We start from the raw sequence: 18,023 nt of genomic DNA on the forward strand, positions 1-18,023 counted from the left end.
TGAAGACCCCTGCTCTAATGTACCAAATGACAGCCAGGACCCCTTAATAATGTGAAATGTGGGATTGATGGTGAGAGCAGTGTTGGAAAAAGTACCCAAATGTTTCACTTAAGTAAAAGTATCAATACTGCAATATCGAAATACTATTACACTGTTAGGGTGCCCTCACACCAAAATACCTATGAGAGTGGAATCCGCGTTCCGCCAATGCATTTCAATGATAAGGGAGCGGTTTCATGTCAGTGGAGGATATCTGCGCTCCGCGCAGACCTTGCGTTTATGCTGGAGCAAAGAAATTCTCCACGCAGATTCTGGTTTGCCCCCTCTGTCCAATCGGGTGAGTCGAAGGCGTAACATTCCGAGAATCAGGAAGGGACTGGGAGATGTTTTGTTTTGATCAAGAGTCTCATGCACCCAAACTCTTCTCTTTTTAGCTTGTTGCATCTCCCCTTCCAATAAAGCAAGGGCGAGTACCCTTCGCCTGTCCATTATAGAGTTGACACGTAAAATATGATGAGGATCGCTACGCTAGTGTAACAGGCTACAGGGAGGGAGGGCGGTGCGGGAAGTGAGTGACAGGGGCGTCACTGGCTTTGGGACGGAATATGCTCTCTGCGTTTTTTGCCAGCCGCGCACCAGAAGAGTTTATCCACTGCCGACCATATTTTGGTCGGCAGTCCGGAATTCAAAATTTACAAGTACAAAAGTATTGGTATGAAAATGTACTTAAAGTATAAAGGTAGAAAGTACTCATTGTGCAGAATGTCCCATTTAAAGTTTTCAAATGTATAAGCAAATGTATTTTGAAAATAGCAGATCTACAAGCTGGGCTGAAGTGGTTAATGTATGTTTTGTAATAATGATCAAAATCTACAAAGTAACTAGTAACTAAAGTTTTAAAATAATTATAGTGGAGTAAAAGTACAATTTTTGTAGAAGTACAATATTTGTACTTTTAGTAAACGTTTAGTAAAAAAGTAAAAGTATTGGGAATTGGAAATACTCAAGTAAAGTACAAATAACTCAAAAGTGCATTTAAGTACAGAACTGACTTGACCATTTAAACCCTAGCCGAGTGCTAACCTCCAATCTACAAGCTCACAATGGGCCTAGTAGAGTACTTGGGATTCCCAATAGACAATAGACTTATTAACGCAATGTGCGACTTAGTGGGGGCCTCTCACGACCCATTTTCAGGTTGAGAAGAACGTGTTTTTTCAAATCGGGAATGCTTCCAGGGCTTCCTGTCCGGTCAAATGAGGAGTACCACTTTCAACCACTTTCAACCATGGCATCTATTTTCCCAAATTTATTTTTTGCCTTATTTGCAACTGCGAGCTTGATCGTCTGTTTTAGCTATTCGTCGTATAGAACTAAAGTGGTTAACGCCTATCGTAATTCAATTCACTTGAATTTATTACAAATTACAATACAAAAGAATGCATGATTTATTGAGTAACAAATGTGCTTTTGAGTGAAACATGTGAGTAAAACAGTAAAACAGGGCTATTCCTGAACTCTCTGTGCCTCAAACCTGCTGCCTCAAAACAAAGGGATCATCACTCAACTGAAAGGAATGAGAACAGAGATGCCATCCATCACATCAGCTCTGCTGTATACCTTGGGGTTTCTGCAGAGGAACTCTTGTTCTTCAGTAACGTACAGGTCAGCAGGGGAGCTCCGTCTCTCTGGGCTGTGAACTCCTTGCAGCAGCTCGTATAGCAACGTCTCACATGCTTTCTTAGCCACGCTTCTCTCCAGCTCCATCTGAAGACATACGGATGTGCACGCACACAGTGTCACACGCACGCACGCAACCACATAAATACATGCAATATTGCTAACCATTGTTAATGATTGCCTTCTCAGCACTGCTTCTCTTACTCTCTTTTTTCCCATTTAATTACAGTTCAGTATTATTATTTTCATCATGTCACGTCACACTTTTGGCCCTATACTCTTATCTCCGGCACCGTTGCCCCTATCCATGCCAACCTTTGCACACACACTCCTTGGCTGGCAAACCACAACCTCCACCTCTGGTTTCTCACATGCCCCTCTTCTAGCGCCACAATGAGGTTGCATTTTGCAGACACCATACATGCAATGTATCGCTTATCTCCCGATTAGGGAGTCTTACTGGTTATTTTTTTATTATCTTGTATATTGTTTTGCTGTTGTTGCACAGTCTTGCAGACCAGGTTACAAAAACATGTGGGTGTTTGTACTTGCTTGTAAATGCTTTTGATTTTTCTCTCTCTCTCTCACACACACACACACACAAAGAAACAAACACACACACGCTGCGAGCTTGTAGATCTGCTATTTTTGAAAAATCATGAAAATGTGTGCCAAGAAACCTATGTTTCCATGTCAGTGATGCTCAAACTTTTTCATGTGAAGGACCCCCCCCCATCTCAAAATATTTAGTTCCAGGGACCCCCCAGAAGCAAAATTTGAGTTACAAATGTTCACTTAAAAAATACATATATTCAAAGATTTGCGCACATTTTCACGACTTTTCAAAAATAGCAGATCTACAAGCTCGCAGCGCGGCACTCGGTGCCGCGCTGTGAGCTTGTATATCTGCTATTTTTCAATAGCTAAAGTTACTAGGGCCCCTCCACCTTGGGCCCTAGTAACTCAGTCCCACTTTCCTAGCCCTTGTGACGCCCCTGCACACACACACACACACACAGACACACACGCACCTCTATGGCGTGTCTCTAGTACTCTCTACCTCTATGGCGTGTCTCTAGTACTCTCTACCTCTATGGCGTGTCTCTAGTACTCTCTACCTCTATGGCGTGTCTCTTCTCTGCCATAGTGTCCTGGTAGACGGCCAGTCCGCGCAGCGTCACCTGCATGGAGGCTCCGCCCAGCAGCACGGGGTGTGTGTTGAGCTGCCACAGCTCTCTCTTGATGCCCGGGACCTCAGACTTGAACGTGAACTCCACCCTGTGCGTGTCTCCCGGTAGGATCACGGCTGGAGGAGGGCGGAACACAGCAAACATGCACGGGATGCGTGTGAACGAAGGCTTGGCGTGACAATGAAACACTAATCAGATCACAGTATAGCTGACGTAGGAAGCGGGTAGCAGCAGCAGCAGCAGCAGCAGGTGTTTCTGTGTGCGTGTGTGTGTGTGTGTGTGTGTGTGTGTGTGTGTGTGTGTGTGTGTGTGTGTGTGTGTGTGTGTATGTGTGTGTGTGTGTGTGTGTGCCTGTATGGCCACTGTCGGGCAGAAACCAAGTATCCCCAATTTACAAATGTGTACGTTTTTTTCGTAAAGTAAAGCCCTGGTTCATCATACAAGACTAGCGCACAAAACTAGTGAAAATAGCCGATCTACAAGCACACAACACCTGCAATGTTGTGTGCTTGTAGATCGGCTATTTTCACAACTTGAAATCGTTTTTAAAATGATAACAAAAAAGTAAGGTTTTGGACATACAGGGTTTCCACCCGACAACGATGATATGTACCACCTGTGGAGGAGTTGAAGTAGAAGTGTGGAGTGGTTGTTTGTGCCACCAGGTTAGGAAAGCTGCAGGGCAGCTGCAGCTGCTGCCAGCTGTAGTAGATGGCGGTGCTGCCCTCGTTGTGCACCTCCAGGTGCGACGAGGCTCTCTCTCCAGTCAGGGCCTCAAAGTTCATCCTGACACTGATCCCCACCTCTCCCTGGATATGGACAGATGCAGTGGTGTATATGTTACAGTTAGTTTGAGAAACCAGTTAGATTGGGAAAGGAGCGCATGTTTTAGTTCACCTGGATGTGGAAGAAGCCCATGTCTCAGTGGTAGAGCATTTGACTGCATTGGTCCCAGGTCTCATTGTTCCTCCTAACCCTAGGCCTAAACCTAACCCTAATCCTAACCCTATACTACCTCAGTCAAATTAGTCCTAGTTCCCTGAATGAGGCACCGCTTGCTCCACCTTGTGCCCAAAAACGAGCGCTCCTGTTCTCAATCTAACTGAATCTCAAACTAACTGTGACATATATACTCAAGCGAAAATAATTCCATAGTACGAATTATGAAGTATATTTTCTTTGAAACATCAATGCAAGACAAAAATATTTCCCAAATAGGCTATGTAAAACAAATAAAATGTTTTATTGTGAAAATAGTCAATCAAAAACCTCACAGAGTGTGGAAAGTAAACATGACTTTCAATGGTGAAATGCAGCAGGGTCATGTCATATTTCTGTCGAATAATTATGTACATACAGAGAGAGAGAGAGAGAGAGAGAGACATGGCCTGGGCCAACCACACTGTAATTGTGAGTGTGTGACTGTGTGTGTGTGCGTGTGCGTGCGTGCGTGTTCCGACCCCTGCTAACTGGTGGCAACAGTGTGCAGTGTGTGTACCTGGTGGGAGGTGGAGCTGCCGGTCCAGTGGGCTGACTGGCCACAGAACCTCAGGGCCGGGATCAGCAGAGTGTCCAACATGACGTCACCCGACCCTGCCAGTGGATCACTGTGGAGAGGACCAATGCTTTTGCGTCACTCTCTTTAACTTTAACGGACAGTCAGGAAGGAGGGCAATAATCAAATTATCCCTGCTGCAAGCAGGGGCGTCAATTGGGTATGGCAGGGGTATGCAGCTGCCATACCCTGGGTCCAGGAGGGAAAATAAAAGTTACTTTAATTTAAATACAAATCCATGAATGTCTCTTTGTCTATCTGCGCTGGTAATTATGTTGTTAATTGTTAAATTGTTAAAATGACTACAAATGCAAAATGTAACAAAATGGTCACTTTAACAAGGTATCATAATTATATTGTCCACACTTCTTCCCATCTTGACAAAATGGTATATTCCCAGGTTCCGCAGGTCAGTTGCACAGGTGCAATGCATTATTGTTAATTGTGGCACATACTAACATGCCAAGTTTAGCTGCACTTGAACAACCCCGTTCCAGGCTGCCATATCCAGCCCAAGAAACCGTAGAAACCTGTGTAATAAACAGCCAAAATTCTTTTTTTTTTTTCAGACATTTTGAAAATAGACGATCTACATGGTCACAACGCCTCGCAGCGCGAGGCGTTGTGTGTCCGTGTTATACAAAATGTAATGCCTCTTATCCATGAGGACTCCCATCTTTGCCATACCCTAGCTTTTGCTGAACTGACGCCACTGGCTGCAAGTACCCTACCAGTCAAAAGTTTCTCACACACATTCAACGTGTGTGAGAAGCTGTGTCCAAACTTTTGACTGCTATAGGGTAAGTCAGTCTTTCTTGGAGCCAGCCAATCAGTAAACTAGCCAGTCTTGTAACCATCAGTTAAGGCGGTTTCACACCGGGTACGTGGACACAGAGTCTAAGCGTATAGAACGCAATTCTGTCTTTGGAAATGAATGGGATGCGTGCGATCACACATTTCACGGAGTCTGTGTGGAAGCGCCTTCAGTCAGTCAGTCAGTCAGTCAGTCAGTCAGTCAGTCAGTCAGTCAGTCAGTCAGTCAGTCCCGCTGCTATTCAATCATTAGACCAGGGGTTTTCAAAGTGGGTGATGGGGCACCCTGGGGTGCCGCGACGGCAGTCCAGGAGTGCCGCGAGATCATTTGATAATATTATTTGGAATTTATCTGGACACTTGAACAAATATTTAGTATCATTTTAAACTTGAAGTACAAAGTTATTTTCAGTCAGTTCTAACCAAAATGGCTATTATCTCAACGTTTTCCTCGCAACATAATCACTAAAATATCATCACTGTCAGGCAAGAACCTGACAGTGATGACTAGTGAAAACAGCCGATCTACAAGCACACAACGCCTTGCATCGCGAGGCGTTGAGTGCTTGTAGATCTAAACTGTTTTCACTAGTTTAGTACATTTTATAGATGATAAATACAACGGTTTTGGACATACAAGGTTTCCACCCGACAGCAATGATATGTGCTGGGAGTGAAAATTATAATGTAGGGGTGCCTCGGATTAAAACAATAGTTATGGGGTGCCCTGAGACAAAAAAGTTTGGGAACCGCGGCAATAAGCCACTCAGTCACTCCTTAACATCTTACCGGTTCATTTCCTCCTCCCTCGGCTCCTCTTCCTCTTTGTCCCCTTCCAGTGACGGGATCTCACAGCCTGTGACATAAGGTTTACCGGCCAACACGGCAATGTCCTGTACAGAGTGAAACAATAGTAAGTACAAACACCCAACACTCCAGCATTATTCGGACCCTGTAGCGCTGCTGCTAGGACTGAGGATATTATATAACAAAGCTCTTTTGTGGCTGAGTACCTGTGATTAGGCTTAAGGTACAAATCTGTCTGATGTCAAAGGCAATGTTCTGTCAAGCACCGTAAGCCTGGTTTTTACTTGGCTGACAACAGGACGTGTCTTTGTTTGTCAATAGGTACTTCAGATCTAACGACCACATTAGCTGCATACTGCATAGTAGATGAGAAAACATGCTATGATCTCCTCTTATGTCACCACTACAGGTCTGTGTGTATCTTGGTGTGTGTGTGTGAGAGAGAGGGCAAAGGATGACAATGAGAACATGGAATTTGTGTGCATGTGTGCCCCCTATATCTCGAGAACCGCCCAAGCAATCAACTTCAAACTCTGCGTGCATATCGCCAAGGACCAATGCTGCCAGTGGATATTCAGTTGTCCAAAGAATGTAGGTAAATCTGCAAAACCCCTTATCTGGAGTACCATGCTGTCCTCAGTATGACATATTACTGACATTAAATACTGGCCTGGACTCTAGACAGATTGAGATCACCACACTGTATATGAGCATAAAAGGGACAAATGGGTACAAGGGATACTTTGACAATGGGTAGGCCTACTGTAGGAGCCATAATGTATTGTACTAGAGGTTCGCGGCCCTTCGGGCCGCTCACATCTAGAGTCCACGCCCGCTTTTTTTTTTTAAATAAAAAAAAAAAGTTAAAAATTGAATAAAAAAAAGTTTTGGCCTAATTGTGTTATTATTGTTACTGTAATAGGCCTGCCAATGTTTTATTTTCATTATTTCAATGTTTTCATTTTAGCAACACACACACACACACACACACACACACACACACACACACACACACACACACACACACACACACACACACACACACACAGACAGACAGACAGACAGACAGTATCTTGCTGTGAACTCTAGAGGTGAGTGGCCCGAAGGGCCGCGAACTTCTTGTAAGATACAGGCTCTCGGCTAGCGATTGAGTCTCTCTCTCTCTCTCTCTCTCTCTCTCTCTCTCTCTCTCTCTCTCTCTCTCCCCCTGTGCAGCGGCCCCCCCCCTTCCCTCTTGTAACCTGAGACTCTCTCTCTCTCTCTCTCTCTCTTGCTCTCTAGCGAATGAGCGGACGGCATAGGGTTAGGGGCGGTATTCCTTACGCCCTAGACGACTACCTATGAATTGAAGTGGATGTAAAGGGGGCGTGGAAGTGGGATGCGGCAATAAGCCCATTGTAAATATAAGATTATTGTCATGAAGGTACCGGTATACAGTACACATTGACAGCTTGGGCACTGCAGTGTTAGTAGGTGGTGGGTGTGGGTACTGGAGCTGGGGCGCTGCCACGCTAATAACTAATCATGGTGTTCACCTGTGCACAGTGTAGTTGGGAATTTGGACGGGGAAGGGGTGAGCTGGGAGCGGACAATTACTGTTGACCGTAATGTATCTTCATAATGCAACTTAACATCCACGTTTAGTATAATAGCCAACGCTCATGCTTAGCTCCTCGCGGCTTTTTAAGAACAGTCTACTCCTGTACATACAGCCGCAATAGGTAGCCTACAACGGGCATTGCATAACCGGAGGGAGAATTAAACTAACAGATTTCAAAGCTGTTAAGGTTGCTGATGGAGACAGATGGGGAGTTATAATCAACACCTGCTACTCAAGATGTTAAATTAGGTTTAATGGGCACTGCTTGTGCACAGAAGTGTGTGTGTGTGTGTGGTCTAGAACTGGCTGTGCTCCAGGACCCCCAGTGATAGAGTGATTGTCATGCCGACAGCACCACAACACTGCTGCTCTACGGCCGGACATGCACCACGACCATGCACGCCGCTGCGAGGGTACACAGACAGCGGCCATGCGGTTCTGTATGGTATGGTTTATTTTCTTAATAGAAATTAATTTTATTTGTTTTGCCACCTGAGCGAATACAAATACACAAACAAGAAACAGTAACAAACAATACGAATTACATAACATTACATAAAACTCAAAAAATCCAACAGCAGCAGGAACATCAGGGGTTCCCAAACTCTTTTGGCTCAGGGCACCCCTATATTATTTTATAGGGGTTCATACAGTATGGCAGACTGTGTTGTATTGGTGATTCAATGTTTGGGAGGGGGGAGACGCAATTTTAATGACGTCGCGTGCACGTTGCTTAACACCTACATTACAGGAGTTAACAGGTCCGACAATGGTCTGTTGATATGCATACAGGCTCGTTCCTTTGTTAAATCAACCTGGTGTGACACCACAGCAGGGGTGGGCAACTTTGATGATGGAGAGGGCCACTATATTTCCACCTTCACTCCAGAGGGCCACATTGCATATTGCTACGTTCTACTTTGTCATTCTAGCATCTCATACAAAACTTAAAAGAAGCAAAAATAGCAGATCTACAAGCTCAAAACGCTTGAGCTTGTAGATCGGCTATTTTTGCTTCTTTTGAATTGGAATCCTGATTTTTTTTTTGGGCTGAAATGTAACATTTTGATTTAAATTCAAACACATTTAGTTATATACTCATGTTAACTTTATGAACTACAAATACATTGGACATAAAATATTTTTTAATAATACTATACTATACTATATAGACTGAAGGAATTAAAGCAGGTTATGTATGAAATTGTAACAGCTGACATCTATAATATATCAGTATTCCAGTATTAACCCGCGGGCCGCATTAAGCGAAGGTAGGGGCCGCATGTGGCCCCTGGGCCGCCAGTTGCCCATGTATGCACTACAGTGTTTGCAAACATTGTCAAGGTGTGAACTTAAAGGTTGTTTACAGCGATGCATGTCCGTGTGAGTGGGAGACATGACACTGCTCCAAAAAGATACAGGACGGCGTCTACACGTGTGACCGGACCAATACAACACTGATGGCGGATGACAGTAGACTACGGAAATGTGTGTGTGTGTGTGTGTGTGTGTGTGTGTGTGTGTGTGTGTGTGTGTGTGTGTGTGTGTGTGTGTGTGTGTGTGTGTGTGTGTGTATGTGTGTGTGTGTGTGTGTATGTATGTGTATGTGTATGTGTGTGCTGTTGTGTGTGCTGTTGTGGCTTGTTCAGTGTACAGAATGTTTAAACAGTGTGTGCCATGTGGTTGCAAGAACACAGGCTGGTTGGGAACATCGAGGCAGTTTGCCAGCAGCAGCAGCAGCAGCAGCAGCAGACGACAGAGACATCGTGCCTTGATTGGGTAACAAGGACATGTTTTCTTTATGCAAAATACTAAAGTAACACTTCCCATGTGCCAAATGTCCAAAACTAAACAAAACCTGTCAAAAACAAATTGTGTGAACTCCCTAATGAGTTTCAACAAATCTACAGCTTTGCAAGCAAATCTAAAATCGTAACAAATTGCTGGACATTGGTCAGTGTCCTACATCTGTGTTTTCACTATAGAGCTAAGAGGTGCTGTGTAGAAATTAGCGACTGGATGGATGGACGGAGAGACGGACGGACGGACGGGCGGACGGGTGGACAAACAGACCCTTCCCCATAGTTCAAGTTCAAACATCTCCCCTGATTGGTTGAGCGATTTACTGAGAGTGAGATTTCAGAGGGCCCAAATCCAGAGGCAAGGAATTACAGAGATTGTGTGTTATCTCACACTATTTGAGTCAATGATAGCTGGCAGAATGTTAAGAAATTGATACAGAATTATACTATGAGAGTGTAGCCTACAGCAACTCTAAGCTTACACTACCCTGTACACATGCTTGTCTGAGTTGTGTGTTACCGGCGGGTTGCAGTCCAGGTCTGCCAGAACCTCTCTGAGCTCGCGGCGCTGTTGCTCCAGGTACTCACTGTGGACCCAGGCCCGCGCAGCCGGACGCAACAACTCAGCACCAACGTCTCCTGAAACAACACAAATTCCTGAAACAACACACAGAACTGTGGAGAGGTGTGTGTGTGAGTGTGTGTGTGTGTGTGTGTGTGTGTGTGTGTGTGTGTGTGTGTGTGTGTGTGTGTGTGTGTGTGTGTGTGTGTGTTAGGGCATTAACGACTTGTGATTTTTGCAAGTCGACTCGACTCAGTAAGAAGTTGAGTTGAAGTCGACTTTATCTTTTGATGACGTCATCACATCACACACGTCCCCCCAATTATTTTGGGGGTCCCCTGATGATTAACTTAATGTGCAACATTGTTTTCTCACTCAACTGTAAACAAACCAACATAACGTTTAAGTGTATAGAGAGTATCTTCACATTTCTAAAGTGACAATTTAAGGACTTTTTAATACCTCTAAAATGACAAATTAAACATTGGCCAAATTGTGAAATATTATATAGAGGCAGAAATTGTGAAGATAGCCGATCTGCTATTTTCACAATAGAAAGTATTATTTAATAGTTTTTTTCAACTTTCTCTGGTGGGAGTTGACTTGTAGACTTTTTCGTTAATGCCCTAGTGTGTGTGTGTGTGTGTGTGTGTGTGTGTGTGTGTGTGTGTGTGTGTGTGTGTGTGTGTGCGTGCGTGCGTGCGTGCGTGCGTGTGTGTGCGCGCGCGCACGCACGTGCACGTGTGTGCGTGTGTGCATGTGCTGAGGAAGACTCCAGAACTCACTGCCCACACGGTAGTCTGAGACACACACACACACACACACACACACACACACACACACACACACACACACTCACACACACACACACACACACACACACACACACACACACACACACACACACACACACACACACACACACACATGCGTGCCCATGTGCTTGCTTTCCTGCTCATTTCTGAGTCAGTCAGGTGTTAGAGGAGTATTACTTACATTATTAATTACATTGACTGGTGGTATTTAACACCACACACTGCAATAATAGCATTTTAATTGCTTGTGTGTGTCAGTGCAATGTGCATACCTGACTCCCGCTGTGCGATGCATGGCCGTCCTACACGTGTAACCGCCTCTCGCACCCCCTGCTCCGTCCGAGTCAGGGTGGCACTAATGCCACTCTTCTCGTCTCCATACCGCTGAGGAAGACTCCAGAACTCACTGCCCACGCGGTAGCCCTGAGATACACGCATGCACGCGTGTGCGCGCACACACGCACACACACGCACACACACACACACACACACACACACACACACACACACACACACACACACACACACACACACACACACATACACACACACACACACACACACACACACACACACGCACACACACACACACACACACACACACACACAGGAACGTGCAGAGAATGTTAGAGAGGCAGGGGCTGACATTTCTAAAGGGGTTAGGGTTAGCCTTTGGTGAAATATCGAAAATAGCAGACCTCCGAGCTCACAACACGTTGCGCTGCTTGGAGGTCGGCTATTTTCAGTGCTTGATATGATACCACACTGAACTAAGCATAATCAAATCAATACTGGAGACAGCATGGATTTCTACACATAGAGGGCAATTATTTCAACATAAGATGCTGCACTCAAGTTCAGGAGAGTTTTTTTTTTTTTAACTTAATTGTTTTTTATTTGCAGTTTGTTTCATGTATTTAACATTGCAAGGTCAACATCATTACATTTGTGTTTTTGTTTTTTTTGTTTTTTTGTCATACAGGACGTATGACAAACACGTATTTGTCGTTCAGGAGAGTTTGGAAAAGGCAATTCTCTTGAATGCTGCCTTCAGGTACGGCATGGAAAGAGGGCATTTGCATTTCTTTCACCATGGTAAAAACTGCATGCATGGTCAGGAGAGGGCACCTTTTACAGACGGATAAAAGGGCAGGGGCTCAAGCCCCCTTTATTGTATGTGTGCACGTGCCTGCACACACACACACACACACACACACACACACACACACACACACACACACACACACACACACACACACACACACACACACACACACACACACACACACACACACACACACACAATTTTCCAGAGGGTAGCTGTACGTGATGTGGAGTTATGACAGTGAGTGAGTCTCTGTGTCTTACATATCCAGACTGTATGGTTGGCAGGACATGGCTCAGAATCTCCTTCTGCTCCTGAATTTGCCTGAAACGGTCACCTTGGTTCATCAACAAGTTCTCCACTGGCCTGTGGAGCAAGTCTGAAAGAGAGACAGAGGTTTACAAAAGAGACGAAGGTGAAACAAAGGTGAAACTGGAAAATATACAGTTTACTCTGACTGAACCCTGTTGGAAAGTAGTAAAGGCTAAAATGACAGGAGTTCCCAAACTTTTCAGGTCGAGACCCAAGGGTGAGATTTTACCCAGGACCCAAACTAGAGAAAATATCAGATCTACAAGAGCACAACTTGTCACTTCGTGCAGCGTTGTGAGCTTGTAGATCGGCTATTTTCACTACTTCTTAATCATTCGAATGTTATACTTGTTTGGGAAACAATGGTCTAATATATACCCCTCGTTACTGGACTGTGTAGGAGAGGAGATGTGGTATCAGGCTCGTTAATGAGAGAACAACGGTGACCATTCTTTGCAGACATGCAAAATAATGATCAATTATGATCATGTTCTTTTACACTGTGACCTCTATGCAGAGTTTAGTCAGAACTAACATACTTTTACTACCTCTAAAAGCATGTTTTACATTATAATGATCTTGAATATATAAATAGATTGTGGGCAATTTTTTGCTGGTAAACATTGCATTAACGATTGTCTGTCTGTCTGTACGTCTCTCTGTAACCATGTTGCAGCTATTGCCATGGCTGTTGGCTGATTCTCGCTCTAACACAGCGGTTCTCAACATGTGGGTCGGGACCCCCAGGGGGTCCCCAGATGATTAACTTAATGTGCAACATTGTTTTCTCACTCAACAGTAAACAAACCAACATAAAGTTCAAGTGTATAAAGAGTATATGCACATTTCTAAAGTGGACATTTAAGGACTTTTTTTAATACGTCTAAAATGACTAATGAAACATTGACCAAATTGTCAAATATTAGATGCTAAAATCGTGAAAATAGCAGATCTACATGCTCACAACGCCTCGCAACGCGAGGCGTTGTGAGCATGTAGATCTGTTATTTTCACAATAGAACCGTGCTACAAAATGTAATGCCTCAACTCTTAGTGCTCGTCAGTGTGGAGGGTCCCCAGTTAAAATATGATTATTTTGCAGGGCGCGGCCTGAAAAGGTTGAGAACCACTGCTCTAACCTACTGTAACAGCCTTTACCAGATAAGAAGTCCTCCTGACGCCGGCGTTGTTTGACGCGTGTATTCCAGTGCTCCAGGGAGTTGCTCTGTGTGTGTGTGTGGCCTGGAGGAAGCACAGGGCATTCCTCCACAACCACCCCATTCTGAACCCGGGCTTCAGCTGGATGCTCTCTCCTGTGACCCGGGACGCGCCTCAACAACTGAAGGAAGAGTGTATTATAACACACTGCAATAATATGACACGCACTGACTGGGGAATAACCGAACAAGACTAATATACAGTATACATGGGGATGAATAATGATTACAAATGAGAAACAGTGAGGGCAGACTGAAATGCAGAACTACAACAACTAGACCTAGAACATATTACAAGGTTTTCAGGCCAAGGACAGTTGAGAGAGAGAGATGAAGCAGGGACCCCCACAACCTTTTCATAGATTCCATATAGTTTCATTGTTTGACAGCACAATCATTGTGTATTTTGGATTCATGTCAATTTGTGTTTTCAGATATTCACTTGAACCGTCAATACTTAATAAACTTGACCTTTCACTCTGTACTTGGTCTTCTCCTTTTCTGCTCTAAACCAAACCTCTTTGATGAAAATAGTCGATCTACAAGCTCACAACGCCTCGCAGCGCGAGGCATATTTTCATATTTCTCAGAATATGGACACTAGGGTTCAAGTTGTTACTATAAAAAGAATAAGAAAAGTTTCTATCACTCAAAGATTTGGAGGACCTCCTATGGGTCCTGGACCCCCTGTTGAAGACCCTTGTATTACACATAGAAATAACCTGGACAAGACAATGCATGAGGCAGAAAGTCTAAACCATGACAGAGGAAGATGTGTATTATTCTGCAAAAGCTATTTATATCCCAAGCACTCTAATCTTTATTATACAATTGAGCAAAAGCCGCATCCCACTTCCAAGCCCATTCACGCCCACTTTGCATCCACTCCAACTCAACTTCAACTCAACGGTAGGGAGAACGTACGGAATAATACCACCCACCTCTATGCCGATTCGCTAATCGCTAGGATCAGGGGCGTCACTTGGGTATGGCAGGGGTATGCAGCTATATACCATACCCTGGGTCCAGGGGGTCCAGGGGGGAAGATAAAAGTTAGTATGTAGAGCTACTTCTTCTTAATTGTATCATGCCTGTGCTAGGGTTGGGACTCGTTAGGATTTTAACGATTCCGAGTCCTTAGCGATTCCCTCTTAACGATTCCGGTTCCTAACGGTTCTCTTAACGGTTCCAATATATATTTTTTTTCATATTTTCTGACATCCATTATACAATTACATAATAAACACAACTTCTTAAACCATGGGGGGGGGGGGGGGGGGTTGTCGGGAGCAAAAGTTTATCGGTTACATAAGTGATAACCGTTAAGGAAATGTGTTTAAAAATGCGCGATTTTACCCAATTTTAAAAGGGAAAACACACCAGTTTTTTCCTCATAATAAAGCTCCCTATTTTCATTACATTAAAAACAACAATACAACGAGGAAGAAGAATAGGCTATGATACAAATGTTTTCTATATTAAAGAAAGTGTTTTTTTGCAGACATCATGTCTATAATGTAACACATCACAACAGCAGCAGCGCGATCACGAGCCCCATATAACAGATTAACTCCCAAGTCCCAGTGTACTGTACACGCAAATGTAATAGTAGATTTTATAGTAAATAATTGCACTGCAGTGCGTCTGATTTAACGTTCCACTCATACAACTCAGACAACTATGCGCGACTACTTTTGAGCTTGCAGATCCGATATAAACTTGTCTTCATCAACACCAAGACAACGTAACCCTAGCAAGTTGGTTTTAAGCTCTTTTTTCCTCTTTAAAACGGGATCGACGCTGACGGGGTCCGTTTTGTAAAATCCAATTTTCGCATTTTGTTCCCTGTTGAAGAACAAGCTTCTGTGACTGTCTGTCAGCGTGCGTGTGGAACTTATGGATGTTACACCGACATCGGTTTGGCAAAGAAATGTGTGACTGCATCGCATAGTTGCATTGGGTAATGTTACTCAGACATTGGTGTCACACATTTCGGTTCCAAAGGAATGTCGGTGTAACATCCATGCATGCGGTGTGACAGCGCGCTGTCTTTTCTTTTCTTCATCGGCGACCATTCTGATGGCTTCATGCTTGATCTTGTTGTTGTTGTTGGCTTGTTAATATTAACACGTGTGTGAGAAGGAGGTGACGCTATCACGCTGGAGTGGAGCGAGACACACGGCCCCCCCAAAGGACAAACGGCTGCGGCCGACTCGCGCTGCTCAGTGACGCGGACATTCCCAGCATTTCTTCTGTAGAGGTGGCCTGACGTCACCACAGCTGCTTGTAATGGAATGCAAACAGCTAATGCGCGCTGATGAGACCCGTTAAGAGAATCGGACCGGCAAAAATGATTGACCCGGTTCTGGACCCGCTATCATGGAACCGGTTCCTAAAAAGAACCGGTTTCGGGTCCCAACCCTAGCCTGTGCGCACCAGTCATGTTGCCATACCTTAGCTTTTTCTGAACTGACGCCACTGGCTAGGATCCCGCAAACACTTCCACAGCACAGACGGAAAGTTACAGCAGAGTCCCACAACAAGAAGAGCATCAACACCTATTTTTTTCTCCAGTGACAATGACGACCATAAGCCCCACTACAGCACAAAAAGGTACTGACGAAAGTAATGCTATTCGCTACCACCCTACGGCCCTATCTGCTCTCTAAAATGTACTCGAGTAAAAGCACAAAAGTAATGCTATTCGCTACCACCCTACGGCCGTATCTGCTCTCTAAAATGTACTCAAGTAAAATGTACTCGAGTAAAAGCACAAAAGTAATGCTATTCGCTGCGTCGACGTCGTCCCTCTCTCTCCCCCTCCCTCTCTCTCCCCTCTCTCTCTACATCGTCTCTCTCTCCCTATTTTCTCTCTTGCAAACGCGCGCGCGTGTGTGTGTGTAATTTGTGCTCACTTTGACTTTTACATCTTTGCATTTCTTTGCATATAACTCATCGTCGTCGTCGTGCCTCTCTCTCCCCCTCCCCCTCTCTCCCCTCTCTCTCTCGGCGAGGGGGGCTAGACAGGAGCGCCGCTTGCGGCGCGACTTTCTAGTGTCATACATTCACATATGTACGTAGGTCTAAAAACAGTTCCACAGTCATTTTTGAAGGCGCTCCTCACCTCTGTGTCTCCCTTGTTCTCCAGGTATTTCCTAAATCCCTCTAGATTACCCAGGATGCTGTGTGGGAGAATCATGCCTTGATCATCAAACCGAACACATGCAGGTCCTGAAAGGGGGCGTACGTTTACACATGGAGCAGAAACAACAACATCAGCCTGGGGCCTGTGCCTGGGCCACATAAGAACGTGGAAGTGCTGTTTTCATTTCCAATTGTTTAGAAATTCCTTGAAAGTTTTCACCTGTGTATAATGATGGACGCCAGCTAGGTTGAAAGTGCTTAAAGGGGAAGACCACCCATTTTCAATATTGAACTATGTCATTAATTATAACTTAGAGGAGTTGTGTGGAAATAGAAAAAAGTTCCCCCTCTTCTGTGTTGCCTATAGAACTGGAAGATTGATTTTGGGGTTTGTATTACAACGGTGTGATGTCATCAAGTTGTACTTTCCAATACAAACCCCAAAATCAAAATGGGTGGTCTTCCCCTTTAATGTTGCCAGTTTTTGCAGTAGTTACTCTTAAGCTTGTTTCTTTGATTGTATCTCTGTCTAAGTGTTGCTTGTAAGATCTGTATAGAAGTAGTAGCCTACAGTATTAGTACAAGGTTCAGGAGGTGATTTACCGTCGTATGCAACAATTTCTGCAGGCAATTTTACATTTTTGTAGTTGTTGTTATGGTATCACTGTGCTACAGTGTTAACACATAATTCATCTCACCAGTGTAGTCCTGAGGCTGAGAGACATTATTGTCCATTGTCTGTGACATGGGGCGGAACACAGAGCTTCTAGCGCCATCAGCTGGCTGGCTTTCATGCACCTGGGAACAGGCCATGGCCAAAGGTTCCTCTGGAGGGGAGTGAAGGGAATTAATTAATCAGAAGAGTGTAACAGTTTATATAAATCTAAGATGAATTTTGGAACCAACATGCACTATAGAGTGCATTGTTATCCTACTTCCTATAGTCACTAGGACGCAACGTTTAACAATGTACTATAACTATAGTGATACAATAAGTGACTATAAAGTACTGAGCTGCTCAGTGTGGTGTAATTGCTCCCGATGAGCCTGGTTGATGCCTTGCATGTTTCCCTTTGCGTTTATATGTGAATGTGTGAGTGAATACCGTAAGTGAATGTAATGCACTTTTTAAAGCACATTGGATAAAGGCGTTATATAAATGTACCATTTACCATTTAGTGACTAAGTAGCCCCTTGTACATGTACCTTAAGTTAGACATGTTCAACAGAAGTTCTTATCCAGACTTTAATTTGTCCTTGTGAGTTGGAAAACTAGGTTATGGTTATATCACCACTTGAAGGCGTGACTTTTAAACTACAGAATGTAATTTGTGCAGAGAAGGTGTCACAAATTGCCTTATTCACACATTTCCCCTGCCTGGACTGGAGAGGGAGAGCTTGTACTTCCCAGAAGAACTGGG

General features: G+C 44.2%; 1 protein-coding gene across 1 annotated transcript in view; it reads right to left on the reverse strand.

Annotated features, from left to right (window-relative positions):
- Window positions 1–17,667, reverse strand: part of mycbpap (mycbp associated protein) — a gene marked incomplete at both ends in the record, with an annotated part of 32,089 nt that extends 14,422 nt beyond the window's left edge. The window contains 12 exons of the mRNA XM_080722701.1: window positions 1,621–1,767; window positions 2,799–2,986; window positions 3,487–3,679; window positions 4,369–4,477; window positions 6,028–6,131; window positions 9,968–10,086; window positions 11,097–11,247; window positions 12,193–12,308; window positions 12,630–12,633; window positions 16,583–16,689; window positions 17,301–17,429; window positions 17,613–17,667. Of these exons, the coding sequence (XP_080578827.1) occupies window positions 1,621–1,767; window positions 2,799–2,986; window positions 3,487–3,679; window positions 4,369–4,477; window positions 6,028–6,131; window positions 9,968–10,086; window positions 11,097–11,247; window positions 12,193–12,308; window positions 12,630–12,633; window positions 16,583–16,689; window positions 17,301–17,429; window positions 17,613–17,667 (1,422 nt within the window). The remainder of the gene's footprint in view (window positions 1–1,620; window positions 1,768–2,798; window positions 2,987–3,486; window positions 3,680–4,368; window positions 4,478–6,027; window positions 6,132–9,967; window positions 10,087–11,096; window positions 11,248–12,192; window positions 12,309–12,629; window positions 12,634–16,582; window positions 16,690–17,300; window positions 17,430–17,612) is intronic.
- Between the last annotated feature and the right edge of the window lie 356 nt (window positions 17,668–18,023).

This window comes from Nannobrachium achirus (genome assembly GCF_963921795.1).
Source record: "Nannobrachium achirus genome assembly, chromosome: 3".
Taxonomy (NCBI): Eukaryota; Metazoa; Chordata; class Actinopteri; order Myctophiformes; family Myctophidae; genus Nannobrachium; species Nannobrachium achirus.